Source organism: Acromyrmex echinatior, chromosome 10, assembly GCF_024713525.1.
Source record: "Acromyrmex echinatior isolate Ae372 chromosome 10, ASM2471352v2, whole genome shotgun sequence".
In the NCBI taxonomy this organism is placed as follows: domain Eukaryota; kingdom Metazoa; phylum Arthropoda; class Insecta; order Hymenoptera; family Formicidae; genus Acromyrmex; species Acromyrmex echinatior.
Genome location: NC_141861.1, coordinates 13,358,713 through 13,375,567, shown reverse-complemented (window position 1 = coordinate 13,375,567; position 16,855 = coordinate 13,358,713). Strand labels below are relative to the sequence as shown.

At 40.8% G+C, this 16,855-nt stretch overlaps 1 protein-coding gene across 24 annotated transcripts in view; it reads right to left on the bottom strand.

The window, feature by feature from the left end:
- Positions 1 to 16,855, bottom strand: part of LOC105151380 (uncharacterized) — a 159,356-nt gene that overhangs the window by 116,249 nt on the left and 26,252 nt on the right. For 23 of the 24 annotated variants that reach the window (XR_015546368.1, XR_015546366.1, XR_015546367.1 and 20 more), the window contains 2 exons: positions 6,779 to 7,014; positions 6,334 to 6,671 (listed from right to left, as the gene is read on the bottom strand). Coding sequence is in view for 21 of the 24 variants with exons in the window: in XM_087410267.1 (XP_087266393.1) it covers positions 6,334 to 6,671; positions 6,779 to 7,014 (574 nt within the window). In the remaining 3 variants the exon portion in view is untranslated. The remainder of the gene's footprint in view (positions 1 to 6,333; positions 6,672 to 6,778; positions 7,015 to 16,855) is intronic. The other variant, XM_087410284.1, reaches the window with a different exon arrangement.

The window sequence follows — 16,855 nt, the reverse complement described above, 5'->3', positions numbered from 1 at the left end:
ACTTCGATCTATTAAATCATCTTGTCGTCGAGCTCTTCGATCCAAGAACTCGCCTGGAATGGGAGTCACTCTCAAGCGCCTCGAGCGACATGCCCACTCATAAAGAGCTGATGAACTTCATAAACAAAAGGGCACGTACTCTCAAAGCCGCCAAACCAAAATCGCTCAAGGTCTCCGACAACCCGTCGCGATCTGCCAAGTCGCATCACGTCAAGAAATACATCGAATCTTCACAATGCGTCCTCTGCAAGGGTAAGCACCACATGATGGTGTGTGAAGAATTCAAGAAGAAATCCGCTGTCGACTGCAAGGCCGTCGCCGAAACTCACAAGCTGTGCTTCAATTGCCTCGGCTCTCATACATTCGCGAAGTACCAGTCGACGAGGACGTGTGCCACGTGCAAGTCTCGTCACCACTCAATGTTACACGACGCGTACGCTTCACCGAAACCTCAAGAGGTCAGTTCACTGTCGGCAGTGCGCCGCGACAACGACCACAAGACTATCTTGCTCGCAACTGCGCGAGTTTCCATCGCTGATCGTCACGGCAATCGACATACCACACGCGTTCTCATCGACCAAGGTTCGAAAATTTCTATGATTTCCGAAGTTTTGGTCCAGCGCCTACGCCTGCCACGTTCTCGATCCGCAATCGAAGTCATCGGCATCAGCGGCAAAAGCTCCGGGCCCAGCAGGGGAAAGGTGACGCTCAACGTGACCTCGTTAACCACAGGGACCGACTTCACCGTCGGAGCCTTTATTCTGCCAAGTCTTTCGCTTTACCAAGGCTCTCACGCAAGGATCAGAATGGAGTGGCCACATTTAAAGGGGCTCCAATTGGCTGATCCGGACTACGCAGCAAACGACTCTATTGAGCTACTTTTTGGAGCGGAAGTATGCTCAATCATTCTCCAGGATGGTCTTCGCAAAGGAGGCCCCCAAGCGCCTATCGCTCAAAAGACACTGCTCGGCTGGATCTTATCGGGAGGCTGCGACCAAGTAACCAACTCAGCACAGCGCCACTCGCTTCAGTGCACCGCAGATCATGAGCTAGCCGAACTTGTGCACCGCTTCTGGGAGCAGGAACGAGAGGTGCCCGCTCCCATCGCACTCACGCCAAAAGAGCAGCAATGTGAAGACATTTTCGCGCTGCAGCACCAACGCACTGCCGAAGGACGATACATAGTGCGACTACCTTTTGCATCTCCGCCGACGACGCTGGTTGAGACGCGAAGATCTGCTGAACGACTCTTAATCGCCATGGAGCGACGCTGTGAGAGAGACGTACGATTCGGCGATCTCTACCGCGCCTTCCTGAAGGAATACGAGGACCAAGGTCACATGGAATTGGCACAAGAACCTCCGAATTCTAGCGAAGATCGGTGCTACCTTCCACATCACGGCGTCCTTCGAGAATCCAGCACCACTACGAAGCTCAGGGTCGTCTTCAACGGATCGCAGCGTACAAGGTCCGGTGAGTCACTCAATACTCATCTGCTAGTTGGAGCTAACTTGCTGCCACCCCTCGCGAACGTACTGCGGTGGCGGTGGCATCGGTACGCGCTAGTGGCTGACATCGAAAAGATGTATCAGCAGATTCTTGTTCATCCCGACGATCAAAGGCATCAATGCATTCTTTGGCGACACAGCGTTGATGAGCCTATACGCGAGTTTACATTGAAAACCGTCACTTATGGTTTCGCTTGCGCGCCATTTCTCGCCATTCGCACTCAGCGTCAACTCACCGATGACGACGGATCGCGATTCCCTCGAGGCGCAGATGAGTTACGACACGACTGCTACGTCGACGATGTCGTAACCGGAGCGCATAACAAAGCCGATGCTATCGCTCTCCAAGTCGAGCTCCGCAACCTCTGCATGGCGGGCGGATTCTCTCTCCGAAAGTGGGCCGCCAACTGCCAGGAGCTTCTTCGCGACATTCCGCCAGAGTACTGCCTCACCAGAGACTCGCGGTCGTGGGAACAAGAGAACCACTCAACTCTGGGATTGCGCTGGTATCCAACCAGGGACGAATTTGCCTTCTCTGTTCCTCCTCGCACCGTCGTCGCGTTTACCAAGAGAAGTCTGCTGTCGGAGACTGCTCGACTCTTCGACCCGCTCGGATGGCTGGCTCCAGTAACCATTCAAGCAAAAATTCTAATTCAGTCGGCCTGGCTGCAACAGTTAGACTGGGACGCACCATTGCCGTCAACCATCACTGGAAAGTGGAAGCGGCTCTGGGAAGAACTTCCACTGCTTGAGAAGCTCAGAGTCGGCCGCTGGCTGGCACCGGCGACACGAGCTCTCAGCTTGAATTACACGGCTTCGCAGACGCTTCCGAAAGAAGTTACGCCGCTGTGGTGTACCTTCGCATCACCGCAAACAATCAGACAAAGACTCGATTATTGACAGCCAAAAGCAAGATCGCGCCGATCAAACTTGTTTCTCTCCCGCGACTCGAACTCTGCGCCGCCGCCTTACTTTCAAGTGTACTCGTGCACACGCGCTCTGTGCTAAACTTAGCTGCAACGCCAGTGATCTTGTGGTCAGACTCCAAGGTCACGCTCCACTGGATTCGAGATCACGCCTCTCGCTGGAAAACTTACGTGGCCAACAGAGTATCGACGAATCCAGCAGCAACTTTCGGAGACTCAATGGCGTCACGTCCCGGGCAAGGACAACCCTGCCGACTGTGCCTCCCGGGGACTGACACCACGCGAGCTCCTCAGCCATTCCTTGTGGTAGACAGGTCCCGCATGGTTATGGCCAAGCATCGATCTGGAGCCCATCAAGGACGTACCGGAGCAACGAGCCACCACACTCGTGGCAGTCATCAGGAGCAATCACGAGCCGGAAGAACTCCTCAGGTTCTCGTCATTACACCAATTGCTGAGAGTGACTTCCTGGTGCTTGCGTTAGCGTCACCGCAGTCGCTCAGTCAGATCTGTGGACAATCAGCTCCACGGGTCAGCGCTTCTCCCAGCCGAACTCGACGCAGCACTCCTTCAATGGATTCGCGTAGTGCAGTCACGGCATTATCAGGAGGAGATGACTGCTATCGGAAACAAACGCTGTCTTGCAAGATCCAGCCATCTGCGAACCCTCAGCCCGTACATGGACGAACACGGAGTCCTGCGAGTCGGAGGACGCCTCAAACACGCAGCGCTGTCTTTCGACGAGCGACATCCTCTCATCGTGCTTCCAAGGTCATGGCTCACTCGCCTGCTGGTGGAAGCCTACCATCGCCGTACTCTCCATGGAGGAGTTCAGATGACCCTGGGAATGCTTCGCCTCCGGTTCTGGATTCCACAAGGCCGAGCGGTGGTCAAGCGATGGCTGCATCAGTGCGTGACATGCACTCGGTGGAGGGCTGCCACTCCGCAACCGAAAATGGGAAATCTTCCTCCAGGAAGAGTGACTCCTGCACGACCATTTCTTCACGTGGGCATCGACTACGCCGGGCCTATCTTCATCAGGACGAACAAAGGGCGTGGGCACAGCGCTCACAAAGCGTTCATCGCAGTCTTTATTTGTTTTAGCTCCAAGGCCATTTACCTTGAGGCTGTTTCAGCATAGACCACCGACGCCTTTCTGGCTGCTCTCCGTCGATTCTCGCCGAGGACTTTGCACGGACATCTACTCCGATTGCGGCACCAATTTTTGGGGCGCCGACCGGCAACTTCGAGAGATGCTCCGAGCCTCCTCGTCAGAAGGACGAAAGATCGCACACGTCGCTACATCAGAGGGGATCCATTGGCATTTTAACCTCCCTTCGGCACCACATTTTGGTGGACTCTGGGAGGCGGCCGTAAAATCTGCTACGTATCACCTGCGCCGAACCATCGGCGAAACCAGGCTCACCTTCGAAGAAATGAGCACCCTGCTTGCACAAGTGGAGGCATGCCTGAACTCCTGGCCCATGCATGCCCTCTCAGATGACTCCGATGACCTCGCGGCTCTGACACCAGGTCACCTGCTCATCGGGGCACCACTGCTAGCCATTCCCGAGCCTTCCTTGTCGGACAAGAAGGAAAGCTTGCTTTCCAGGTGGCAACTTGTCCAGCGGATGCGAGACCACTTCTGGCAGAGATGGTCACGCGAGTACTTACACACTCTGGCTACCAGACCGAAATGGACCAAGGACGCTTTGCCACCACGCATTGGATCGCTATGCATCATTCGTTCCGAGCTCTCACCGCCAAATAAGTGACCACTGGCACGGATCACGCAGCTACATCCTGAAGACGACGGCGTAGTGCGAGTGGTCACAGTCAAAACAGCCTCATCCGAATTAATTCGTCCTTTAGTCAAATTAGTTCTATTGCCAGAAGATGCTACCGCGTTTATCTCGCAATGCATCGAATGTCGAAACGGAGAGCTTGAATTGATCGCCTGTACGTTCGTGAATCATTGCTTCAATTGTATTTTATCATATAACTCTCGTTTACAGTTCAAGCTCTTCCACGGAATTATTGTATTGTATCGCTTGTCTTATGTACGCGTTTACTGTTTTTTTTATTGTAATCTCAATGCGTTCATCGCATCGCAAGTACCTACGCAAGTACGTGTGCTCCGACGTGCTGTGTCATACACGTGTCCTCAGGTTGAAAGTCCGAAACAGCAAGTATAACGAAATTATTTGCGTAAATCAAATGTTCGCTCTCTTAAAAGAAATTTGCAGTAATCACTTTCGATCGAACAAGCATCGCCCGAGGTAACTTTTATACATATATCGTCACGGAGATGACGAGGCGGGCGGGAATGTTTGAGATCGTTAATTCGGGAAAAGCAAGAATTCTTTCAGTCGACCGACAGTAATTGTCATTGAACGCACGCATGAAGTGAGCTCGTGATTTCATCTCGAGCATGATCTTAGTTCTGGTTAAAATCATCGATTTGGCATTCTTTGTTCTTTTAAATCAATTCGGTACACACAAACAAGCTCCGGCAACGGACAATCGAAAGTTCTAGAACAATTCAATTCGCGCACGCGAGCGCGCGAATTTGTAACTGTGCATATTAAAGAAAATTCTTTTGTTAAATCACAAAGAAACGGAGTTCTCTTTACTGTCGTGTATCATATCCACCGTGTGCCGTTCTCTCACTCGAATCTTTCCGCGCGGTGCATTCCCGCACAATTAAATAACAAGAAATTGATTCGATCTTTCAAAATTACATTAAATTCGCTTTTGTGCCAAATTCCAGCTTAATATTTTTATGCTGATCAATATTTTTAGGAAAAATTCAATACTCAAATTTGTCACATAGTCCCAATTTTTAGAAAATTGAGCCCTCTCTTCCTCCCGACTCGCGAGCGCCACCGACTGGCGTCTATATAAACGTGGCAAAAATCGAATTTCACGATTATTTTTTATTTAGCCGAATCTTTGTCCGGATCGGGACTTGTCGAAGAGCAGAAAATTTGGAATATCTCGCAATATAATATAATTCTCAAGAAAAAAAAGTACCCACCGCGTCGATAGATAAATTGCTTTTCTATAGAATGACAAAGAAAGATAACCGCGCAGGTAGGCGGGTGAAGGTCACTAGAATATATCAAAGATTGAACGCCCCTTTGAAATACGCGCCTTATGACCTATGTCTCTCGTCAGGCCCCTCTAAAGTCCCTAAAATACTGCGGCGACCCCCTCGAGTCATCTCAAACGTCTCCGTCAATAATTGGACAATAATCCGTGTGCCAGTATTATATGATACGTATTAATAAATGTGAATACTTATTTTGCGTTATATTCACTTTTCTTTCAATCCACTCTTTTCTCCTTTCCTAAATGGTACGAAATGATGAAACGCTTGAATTATTTGGATCTGTGATAAATTTCCTTATTAAATAAATTATCGTTTCCATTTCTCAGAGGTACTAATGCCAAAATCAAATTTAATGAATACTCAAAATTCTGAATATAATAATCAATTGTGCTCAGACAATTTTGTATTGATTTATAAAAATATAAAATTTCAATATGACAATTTAAATTAATATTAATTCTCAATAAATTCTATTCAATCTATAATAATATTCCTATATTAAAGAAACCTGTAATATGCGATACGCCTATGCTTGAAGTCTTACGATTTGCCGCTCGGCCTGAGATTCGCTTCCACTCTGATCGTATTTCCTCTAGTCTAATAAATAATTCCGCCATTCCTAGTCACGCTCACGCGTCGCTTACCGTCTGTCTCTCTACTCCTAATCCAGCGACGTGACGAATATAACGCAATCTTTCTATCCTCGCGCAATTTCAATTCTCACGCATAAGAAAAAATAAAATGTTACATCGCTGGTCATAATAATATTGTTAGGAGATTGTTCTACCTGAGAATTCCACTCGGGACTCTTCCTCGTTGTTAGTCACATTCGTTGTCGAAGTTGAAGGAGATTTGTGATTCTCATTATGAGAAACATTCAACATCGCGGACGCCGTCTCGGTAATTTTGGTATTGATTATATCTTTGGTAACTGTGATTTTCGAACATTTCGATGAATCTTGGAACTTGTCGGATTGGCCAGCACGAGAAGATGGATCAGGACTATTGTTGTTGCTGCTATTAACGTTGCTGTGTTGGGATACTGGTTCATTAAACAAGTTCTGAGCATCAGTAGCAATCTTCTTGGACACATCCATAATAGTTTTCTCAGGATTTGTCAATTCGCTGTTATACGAATAAATTTGATGAATTTGCTATTGATTTGTTGACTGAATCATTGCGCCAAAGAAATTCATTTCCTGTTAACAATTAAATCAATTTGCTAAACTTACTTCATATGGACTTCTTCTACAAGTTGAACGTGTCTCGATTGAAGTGGAGGGCTAGTCGCTGCATCACACGAGAATTCACAGCTGCTAAGGATCTTTCGTCTGAGCACATGATTTTCGAGGGCTAAACGACTCACCACATCAACGTAGCTCTCGTCGCAAAAATTCCCGATACTCTCTTGCAGTCGTCGGAGTTCCTCGCGCGATGAGTCCAGAGCCGAGCGCAGTGACACGACTGTCTACACCATGAAGACAAATCGTAGAAACTTTTTATTTTAATGACAGGTGTGTAGTAATAAAAAATTCCAACCTTATATGTTTCAATGATTTCGTTAAATATATAATCTACAGCAGATAATTGAATCAAATACACTTCTTTTGATTCAAATATGTACTACAGTTAGAATTTAATTTTAAAAAGTTTAAAATCTCTGCAATAAGAAATGATTATGATTCAAAATCTAAAATCTAAAAAAAATTTCAAAAAGTTTATATGTGAGTCCCTAACAGAGTCCTGTAACAGAGTCTGATTACGAGATAACAAATTTTTGATTGTTGTTTTTGTTAACTTCAGTAGATTAATAAAATAACATAAAAAGAGATAGAAGAATATAAAAAGAGATATTTCTTAGAACTTTCTTAGGATGTCCAATTATATTATCTGAATAATCAATTCAAGGATTTCAGGAAAAAATCCTGGTTCTTCCAGGTTAAAAACAATAAAAATCTCATTAGATTGTACATTTGAAAACTCAATAAATAGGAAATACTAGCCAAAACGATCAAAGCAAGATCTTTTAATATTTAAATAATTCAATATGAATTATATACTAGAGAGCCTCATAGGGAGAGAGTGGCAATTGCATCACATGTCTTGGTCTCCTCTGATTGGACGCAGTCATCAAAGCTTTATAGGACATTCATGGGTGCAGCAATTAGTTCGAATAGATTAGAGAAGAGTTGAAAAAGTAACAGTTTGTCATTTTTTTTACAACTGATCAAGTCTTTATAAATGATACAAATTATTATATCTTAGAAGTATATACCTTCCTCTATTGTACATATAAACATGAAATAAACGAATTATAGATATTTTTATATTACAAAATGTCTATCAGGTGCAATACTCCGAGATGCACAAAAATTCCAATGAAAAATACTGCTGTTAAGATTTAATCAAGATCCTAAATTGAAAAAATGTATTGATGCTATCGGAATTCCTGATTAGAAACCTTCAAAATCAGTTATACTATGTTAGTACTAAAATATGCATATAAATGTTTTATACTATAACTCCCGTAAACACCAACAAAAATAACGTCAATGTTATAATGTTTCACTCAATATCAATATATTAAATTCAATATAATGCGAGTGTATGTAACAGTTACATAATTGCGTGAAAAATTATAATATATTACGTTGATAAATGTTGGTGGGATAGATATTTTTCTCTAACATATATCTCTTATTTTAAATTAATTTCTATTTATCAGAATTATTCCGCACAAAAAATTATAAGGAAAGATGTCATACTAAGTTTGTTTTGTCTGTCCCATCAATTATCATTAACATAAATCAATATGTTATAATTTTTCACGCAACTGTAATCGTTACATAAGTACACTCGCATTATATTGAATTTAATTTATTAATATTAAATAAGAAATTATAACATCGATGTTATTTTTGTTGGTGTTTACGGCAATTATAGTATAAAAATTAATATAATAATAGAAATTTAAAATGTCTATTACAATCGAAGTTAGATCTTCATTGCTTTAAATAATTCAATCTTGAATTACTATATACACTATATATGTACTTGCATATATATCGTAGTCTTTTTAAATTGCGCGCCGAATTGTTTTTCCGGACTTATAAACGCAATTAAAACTATTCTAGTAATCACGAAATTGATAAGCAATTTTAATAATTTGATGCTATCATCAAGCATCATATTATATTATAAAGATGTTAATCTGTTGAAACTGTTAATAAATTTATTGTAAAAAATATTACTTCGGCTTGAACCCGGATCACTTATATTCCGTACGAGCGTCCTAAGATATTAGACCAGCCTCGATAGTCACATGAATAATTTCAAAAATTATATCGATCAAAAACTACGCCAGTTTCTTGCGAATCAAGTTTATAAACACGATATATAACACCCATAGAAAATCGTAAACAATTAATATCTTGTAAATTATCGCGTTTTGATGAGATTTATATTATTTGGGATTAATGGGAGGGGCACATGATTACAATTTATTAAAAGTTACATATTATCCAGATTGGTCCTTATCGATGCACGTCGAGCGGCCGAGGAAGCATCTTCGGTCGCTTGAAATAAGCGCCCAGCGAGAAATATTGCTCTTTTCTACCGCCCGAAGTTGACCGAATCGCGACACAGACATGGGCTCATGTCTTTGTGTGTGTCATGACAGTGATTCGCCGCCGTTTGCCGCCGTACCCCCTCCACATGACGTAAAATGTAAACGAGCCTAATCTGACATCACTGAACAGGGGTGATTCGTTAAAGGTGAAGAAATTGTCAGAGGACGAGAGAGATAGGTTGCAAAAATCACATACAAATTAATAATGAAATATTAAGTGTATGACTTTGTTCATTCAGTTTTCGTATAGATTTTAGCGGTAAGTGATGATCGAAATAAATAGATCATAGACGTCACACAATAAACTTGAGCATCTGTCAACATAATCCCATTAGAAACATTAGTCGATTTGTGTCTGCATCATAAAGTTATTCTCGATTGAAAATGTCAGTTTACGAGCCAAATTCTTGTCATTTGCGGGAGGTTTTAATTTTCTGCTTCAATATGAAGAAATCTGCGGCTGAGGCTCATCGAATGCTTTCAAATATTTATGGTGAAGCCGCTATTAGTGAAAGAACGTGTCATAAGTGGTTTCAACACTTCAAGAACGGTGATTTTCACATCGAAAACCAGCATAGCGGTGGAAGAGAGAAGGTTTTCGAAGATGCAGAATTGAAGGCATTACTTGATTAAGACTCTTGTCAAAATCAAAAAGAATTGGCACGATCATTAGGAGTGACTCAATCAGCCATTTCAAAACGTCTCAAAGCCATGGAAATGATTCAGAAGCAAGGAAATTGGGTGCCGTACGAGTTGAAGCCGAGAGATGTTGAACGACGTTTGTTTGCTTGTGAACAGCTGCTTGAAAGGCAAAGACGGAAGGGCTTTCTGCATCGCATTGTGACTGGGGGCGAAAAATGGGTTCATTACGATAATCCCAAGCGCAGAAAATCATGGGGAATTCCCAGCCATGCTTCCACGTCGACGGCCAAACCGAATATTCACGATTCCAAGATCATGCTCTGTATTTGGTGGGACCAGCTCGGCGTAATATATTATGAGCTGTTAAAACCGACTGAAACAATCACAGGCGATCAGTATCGAACGCAATTGATGCGTTTGAGCCGAGCATTGAAAGACAAACGGCCGCAATACAACGAGAGACACGATAAAGTGATTTTGCAGCATGACAATGCTCGACCCCATGTTGCGAAAGTGGTCAAGACATACTTGGAAACGTTGAAATGGGAAGTCCTACCCCACCCGCCGTATTCTCCAGACGTTGCTCCCTCTGACTATCACTTGTTTCGATCAATGGCACACGACCTGGCTGACCAGCACTTCCGGTCTTATGAAGAAGTAAAAAATTGGATCGATTCGCCTCAAAAGATGACCAGTTTTTTCGACACGGGATTCGTATGCTGCCAGAAAGATGGGAGAAAGTAGTGGCCTGCGATGGACAATACTTTGAATCATAAATGTATAACCAGTTTTTTACAATAAAGCCTCAAATTTCGGAAAAAAACCGCATGAGCAAAGTCATACTCCTTATAAATAACAATTATATTTAATGAATCGAATTACAATCAATATCCGAAGCTTCGCTCCCTAAACCGGATTGGATAAAATCTACTTCCGCGGGCGAAAACGATGACTTACTTTTAATGCCGATTCAACGATCATACTTTACACCATGAGATCTTAATTCTCCGAACAATCCGAGATGGCGAAGGTTCAACAACCAACTATTTACATCCGTCGATAGCGTACAATAATATATGTTTGGAACAAAGAACATTACTTGCGAGGGCAATCTCGAATTCGAACGATAATCCGAGTACACTCACACGATCCAATTAGAGTGCGTTCTTTTAAGCATCGGATACAGCAGTTCTTGCAGTAATTCGTTCTTTTAACACAACTGCGCAGTCGACTGCAGTGCAGATTTTTATTTTTTGACAATGGATGCGCAGTGGATACGCAGACGATTAGAATTAATTGTGTAGCCGGCTATGGATCTAGTGTGGTCATAAAAAGAGCGGCAATATAAAGAGTTGCAAGAGAAATTTATTAAAATGAGCGATGAAAACGTATATTTTTATGCTGGAGTGTCGCCATCAGGTGAAAAACAACTATTTACCATCGACGCTTCAAAAATACAAGAGTTTCTGATGGATCGTAAGTTTTGAATTGCGAATGTAATTTTATTGTATGTAAATTTTATATGTAATGTTTTATATGTATTGTTTATTCTTTCGATCCAACTAATGTGAAGGATGTACAAATGTCTCTTGCTGGCAAGAATCTTATTTTCAATGCCAAGAAATCAATCGTATTGGAATCTGGAGATACATACACATAATGAGATTTTAGATTTTATTTATTTTTAAGTTATTGGATATCTTAAAAATGAACGATTTGCTTTGCTTTAAGTGATGACAAATGTACTTTCTTAATTGTGCATTATTTCGTGAAATATTATTAAAATTATAGATAATTATAGAATTGTACATTTATATGCAAAATAAAGGTTGATGTATTAGAAGTACAAATTAGTTCGATCCGTTTTTTGTGTTCAAAAATGCATTTATTTCAAAACAAAATGAATGAACAGATTAATTAAAGTATTGTGCATCACTGGCTATTATTATTTCCCATCTCTCAGGCAATTTTCGAATTTCATCTCGAAAAAATGACTCGTCTTTGGAGGCGATCCAATTTTGGAGCTAATTTTCAATTTCTGCGAAAGAAGTGAACCGGTGACTTGCCAAATCGTGCTTCATCCTTCGGAATAACCAGTAATCAGAAGGAGCAATGTCTGGAGAATACGACGGGTGCGGTAAAACATCCCATTTGAGCCTTTCCAAATATTTTTTTACGACTTTTGCGACATGAGGCCGAGCGTGTCATGAAAAAAAATAACTTTATCATGTCTTTGCTCGTATTCCGACCGTTTTTCTCGCAATGCACGGCTCAAACGAATCAATTGTAGCCGATACCGATCGTCCGTAATGGAATCGCCAGGTTTCAGCAGCTCATAGTAAACAACACTCTTTTGATCCCACCAGATATAGAGCATGATCTTCGAACCATGAATGTTTGGTTTTGGTGTTGATGTTGAAGTCGATGGCAATGATTGACCGGGCTTAGAGTAGTATTTTTTCTTCTTGAGGTTGTCGTAGAATATCCATTTCTCCAGTCACAATCCGATGCAAAAAACCTTTTCTTTGTTGTCTTTGAATCAGCTGTTCGCAAGTGAAAAATCGCCTTTCAACGTCTCTCGGTTTCAGTTCATAAGGCACTCAATTTCCTTGTTTTTGAATTATTCCCATGAATCTCAATCGTACAGAAACGGCTTGTTGAGTTACTCCCAATGATTCTCTTCTTGCGTTTGACTCTGATCTTCTTCGAGTAATGCCTCTAATTCTTTGTCTTCCTGAATTTTTTTGGCTGTCCAGAGCGAGGCTTGTCTTCAACGCTGAAATCTCCATCCTTGAAACGTCGAAACCATTCCCTACATGATTTATCAGTTGGAGCAGTGTCACCATAAACTTCGACAAGCATTCGATGGGCTTCAGCTGCACTTTTCAAGAGAGAAAGCAGAAAATTAGAACCTCCCGCAAATGCTGCTTGGTTAACACAAAATTCGACATTTCAAACACAGTAAAAATCAAGGTTTTCGTATGACTACTCAAAGCGATATAAACTGAATATTATTAGCAGATGTCTAACCTCTCTGAAAACACCAAAATCAGCTGTCACTATGAACCATTCACAACAGCCGGAGCCATCTTTTGGAAAACGTACCGAACTAACTAATTTATACTCCCAATATAATTAAACTTTTATATTTTATTTTAATATAACATGTCATGTCAGCGCTCGTGACAAAATTTAGTTCAATTTTATATTACCATTTTTTTGAATAACTGTCAGTCATAATGCGAATATTTAGAAAGGAACGCGTTTTGAATATGCCTCGATATTCTTTCAAATTTAGATGGTTATGTATACGGTGCAGTGCATAAATTTGCTGGGTTATAGTAGCGGCCTATCATACCGACTTATCAATGTTAATTTTTTAAAATAAAATCTATCAAATCAAATACTATCAACTTTATAAAAAAAACTGCAAGAGACAAAAATAATTTATTTTCTTCTCATAGAACTCTAAGAATTTTTGCAGAATTTTTTATCAACTTTTTAGTACCGCATTTTCTTATTTTCGATAAGTCACTACTATGACCCAAATGAATTAATGCACTATTTAGTGTATATACAGAGTGGAGCATTTTAATCGCCCCAGGCGGATATCTTGGAAACTAAGAGAGTTACGGGAAGAAATTTTATATAAAAGTTGTAGATTTGTTTAGGGAAAAAACGTGAAAGTAACAATTTGTATACAGGGTCATTCAAAATGAACGTATTGTCCTTAAAATGTCATATTCCTGACTTAATTCTAAAACAATTTTTCCTTTGCCAAAATTTTGTCTGAAGCTTAGTTTTCAAATTACAAGAAGAAATAATTAGCGTATCACGGATCGCATATAGGAGACGGGCAGGAGCGGCGCACATTGACCAAATGCATTCACACGTTTATAAAAACACATTCCTTCTTCTTTCTTCTCCTTCTACCTTTCCCCTCTATCACACTATCTCTTTGTCTTTCACATACTTAAATATGCTAATTTCATTAAATTATAAATTAGAATGATAAAATTAAAATGAATATTGAATCCTTTGAATATTGGATTGCATTTTAATTCATTGATAAAATTGTTAGAGAAATGTCGTAAAAGAGCGGACTTAAACAATAATTATGTGCGATAAGTATTATAAAATTATTGACATACAATTATTTCAGTACGTCGAATTCAAAGAGCGTTTCATACAATTCAACGTACTGAAATATTTGTTAGACTTAATTGTATATTAATAGACGTTATAATACTTGTGGCACGCAATTATTGTCTAACTTCTCAATTTTACAAAAATTCCTCTAACAATTTTATTTGCGATATCACTCGTGTAGTATTTATTACATACGTATGAGAAGTTTTATGAGAAATGCGATCGTGCTTTTTAGCATTCAAAGAGTTATAAATGTTTAAGACAAAAATGTAAGCCAAGTACACTTTAAAAGCTTATTATAATATTATCTCAATTATAAAATTGTTATAATATTATCTTGTAGATGTTCAATGATTTCATTTTGCTCTAGCTTCTTGAAACAGTTGGAGGAATAAGTTTGGATGAACCGTAATAATGGTCGACACAACTGTTTACTGTAATTCACTTCCATTACTCAAATATTAAATATCTTTTAAGTACGTAGACACCTTGTCACACGTTTCCACGATGAAATTCTTTTTTTATCAATTATGTCACTGTGCGAGAGCGCACCGCGCGGAAAAATTCGAGTGAGAGTTCGGCGCACGGCTGGTATGATGCACGACAATAAAGAGAACTCAGTTTCTTTGTAATTTAACAAAAGAATTTCTTTAATATAATCAGTTACAAAGTCAAAAAATATAATTAATTAAATATTATTATAGATTAACAGAATATTAAATGCGGTCACCTTTTCCAAATTGAGTTTGGAATCGCGGTGATGGAAAATCTCGGCGATTTTTCTCGGCATTTCTCGAAAGATTCGGTTTATAGCGATTTCACTAAACGGTTAGCACGGCGATTTTACGAAGCGAGATTATGACTCTAAGAACTCTAAGAACTTTTTGGAAGTAAGGAGGAGGACGGCGAGAACGAAGCATTTATTGCTTTCGGCCTGAGCTTTCCCTTTTGGGAAAAATCCAATAAAAATTTGCCACAATCGTAATTATTACGTGGCATTAGGTGTACAGAATTGATTGGCGCTTTGAATTCTTTTCTAGCGACGTTCAACGTAACAGTCATGCGCGGCAGAAAATCCGTGCGTGGGATTGGTGACAGCGCGTGACGTATTCGTCGGAGCGCGGCGCTCGCGTGCGCGAATTGAATCGTTCTAGAACTTTCGATTGTCCGTTGCCGGTAACGACAGCTTGTTTGCGTGTAACGAATTGTTTTTAAAAAGAACAAAGAACGACGAATTCGATGATTTTAACGAGGATTAAGATCATGCTCGAGATGAAATCACGAGCTCAATTTATGCATGCGTTCAATGACAATTAATGTCGGTCGACTGAAAGAATTCTTGCTTTTCTTGCGAATTACCGATCTCGAACAGTCACGTTTCAACAAATTAACAGGTATTTATTAACAATGATTGATTTACTTGTTGGCCGGAAGCTGTTCCATTACAGGATTGTACTACAGACACGGTGGCGAAAATATTTTTCACTCACTGTAACTAGATTTGGAGCTTCACGCCTGATCACAACTAAGGGCTCGCAATTCGAAACGCAACTGTTTGACGCATTAACCAAACTCGTCAGTTCTAAACGTTGTCGGACAACTGCATACCATCCGGAATCTAATGGCATCATCGAACGATGGCATCGCTCTTTAAAAACTGCATTAATGTGTCACAGTGAAACTCAATGGACTGATACACTTGCTAATAGTATTACTCGAGCTAAGAACTTGTTTCAAAGAGGATCTAGGCATTTCTGTAGCGAAATTAGTTTACAGTACTACGCTCAAAGTACCGGGTGAATTTTTTTCTACTCTGAAGAGATACCGAGCGATCCACGAATTTTTATTGAGAATTTCCGCGTAATTATGCAAAAGTTATGGCCTAGACCAACCTCTTATCACATTAGCCCTAAGTATTTTTCCATAAAGATTTGTATAACTGCTCTCACGTCTTCCTCAAAGTAAAAGGTAACAGGTGTCCCCTGGATCAACCTGGACACCGAACTGCATAAAGTATTAGAACGCATTTCGGACTCGACGCAAGTCTTTGCTATAGAAGTCGATGGCAGATGTATCAACGTCACTGTCGATAGACTTAAGCCCGCTTATTTAATAATTCAAGACTCAGAAACTACTCCGTCCACTGCGTCTTCAACCAACATTCCAATGTGAACCAAAGACATATCTTGGGCTATCAACCAAGCCAAAGATTGTTATTTAAGGATTAATTCGTACAATATTATTATACATTAAGCGGTCAATAAGCATAAATTTTTGTTTGTTTCATTTAATTTTATTTTCTGTTATTTTTGTTCTAGCGATAAGTTAATCAATATTTCTTTCCTTAACGTTTACACTAGAAGGGGTATTGTGCGTTGCAAGCGTTAGTTGCGGCGCTCGAGTCATTCTTTTTTCCGGTTTTCCTTCCTGTCTCTCTCCCTCTCCCTCTCTTTCTCCCCCTCCCTCCCTCCCCCCTCTATCTCCCCTCCCCCTCTCTGATGTCATGGCATTCTGCGTGCGGATCTTTTGTAAGCCTCAGCGATAGATTTTAGTTAGCACTCGATAAGATTAATAATCACTCTACGTTCACTGTGAGATCGACGTCGGTTACTGCTAATGTCATTAGATAATTGCTCGCGTCGTCAGATAAACGCTTATGTTATAGATTTTTGAGTTTTTCATATTCTAATCTAGTAATGCGATACCGATATCCAAGCCATCATACGCACGCCATCACATCTCTATTCCTTTAATCTGTACGTTTTAAATATTCATTTGAGTTGCATTGACATGGCTAGTGGCTATTAATCAATAATAATACTCATTTTAGCAATAAAACTATAAAGTTAATGTACCATTGAAAACATTTTTAGCCAATAATAAACTCCTC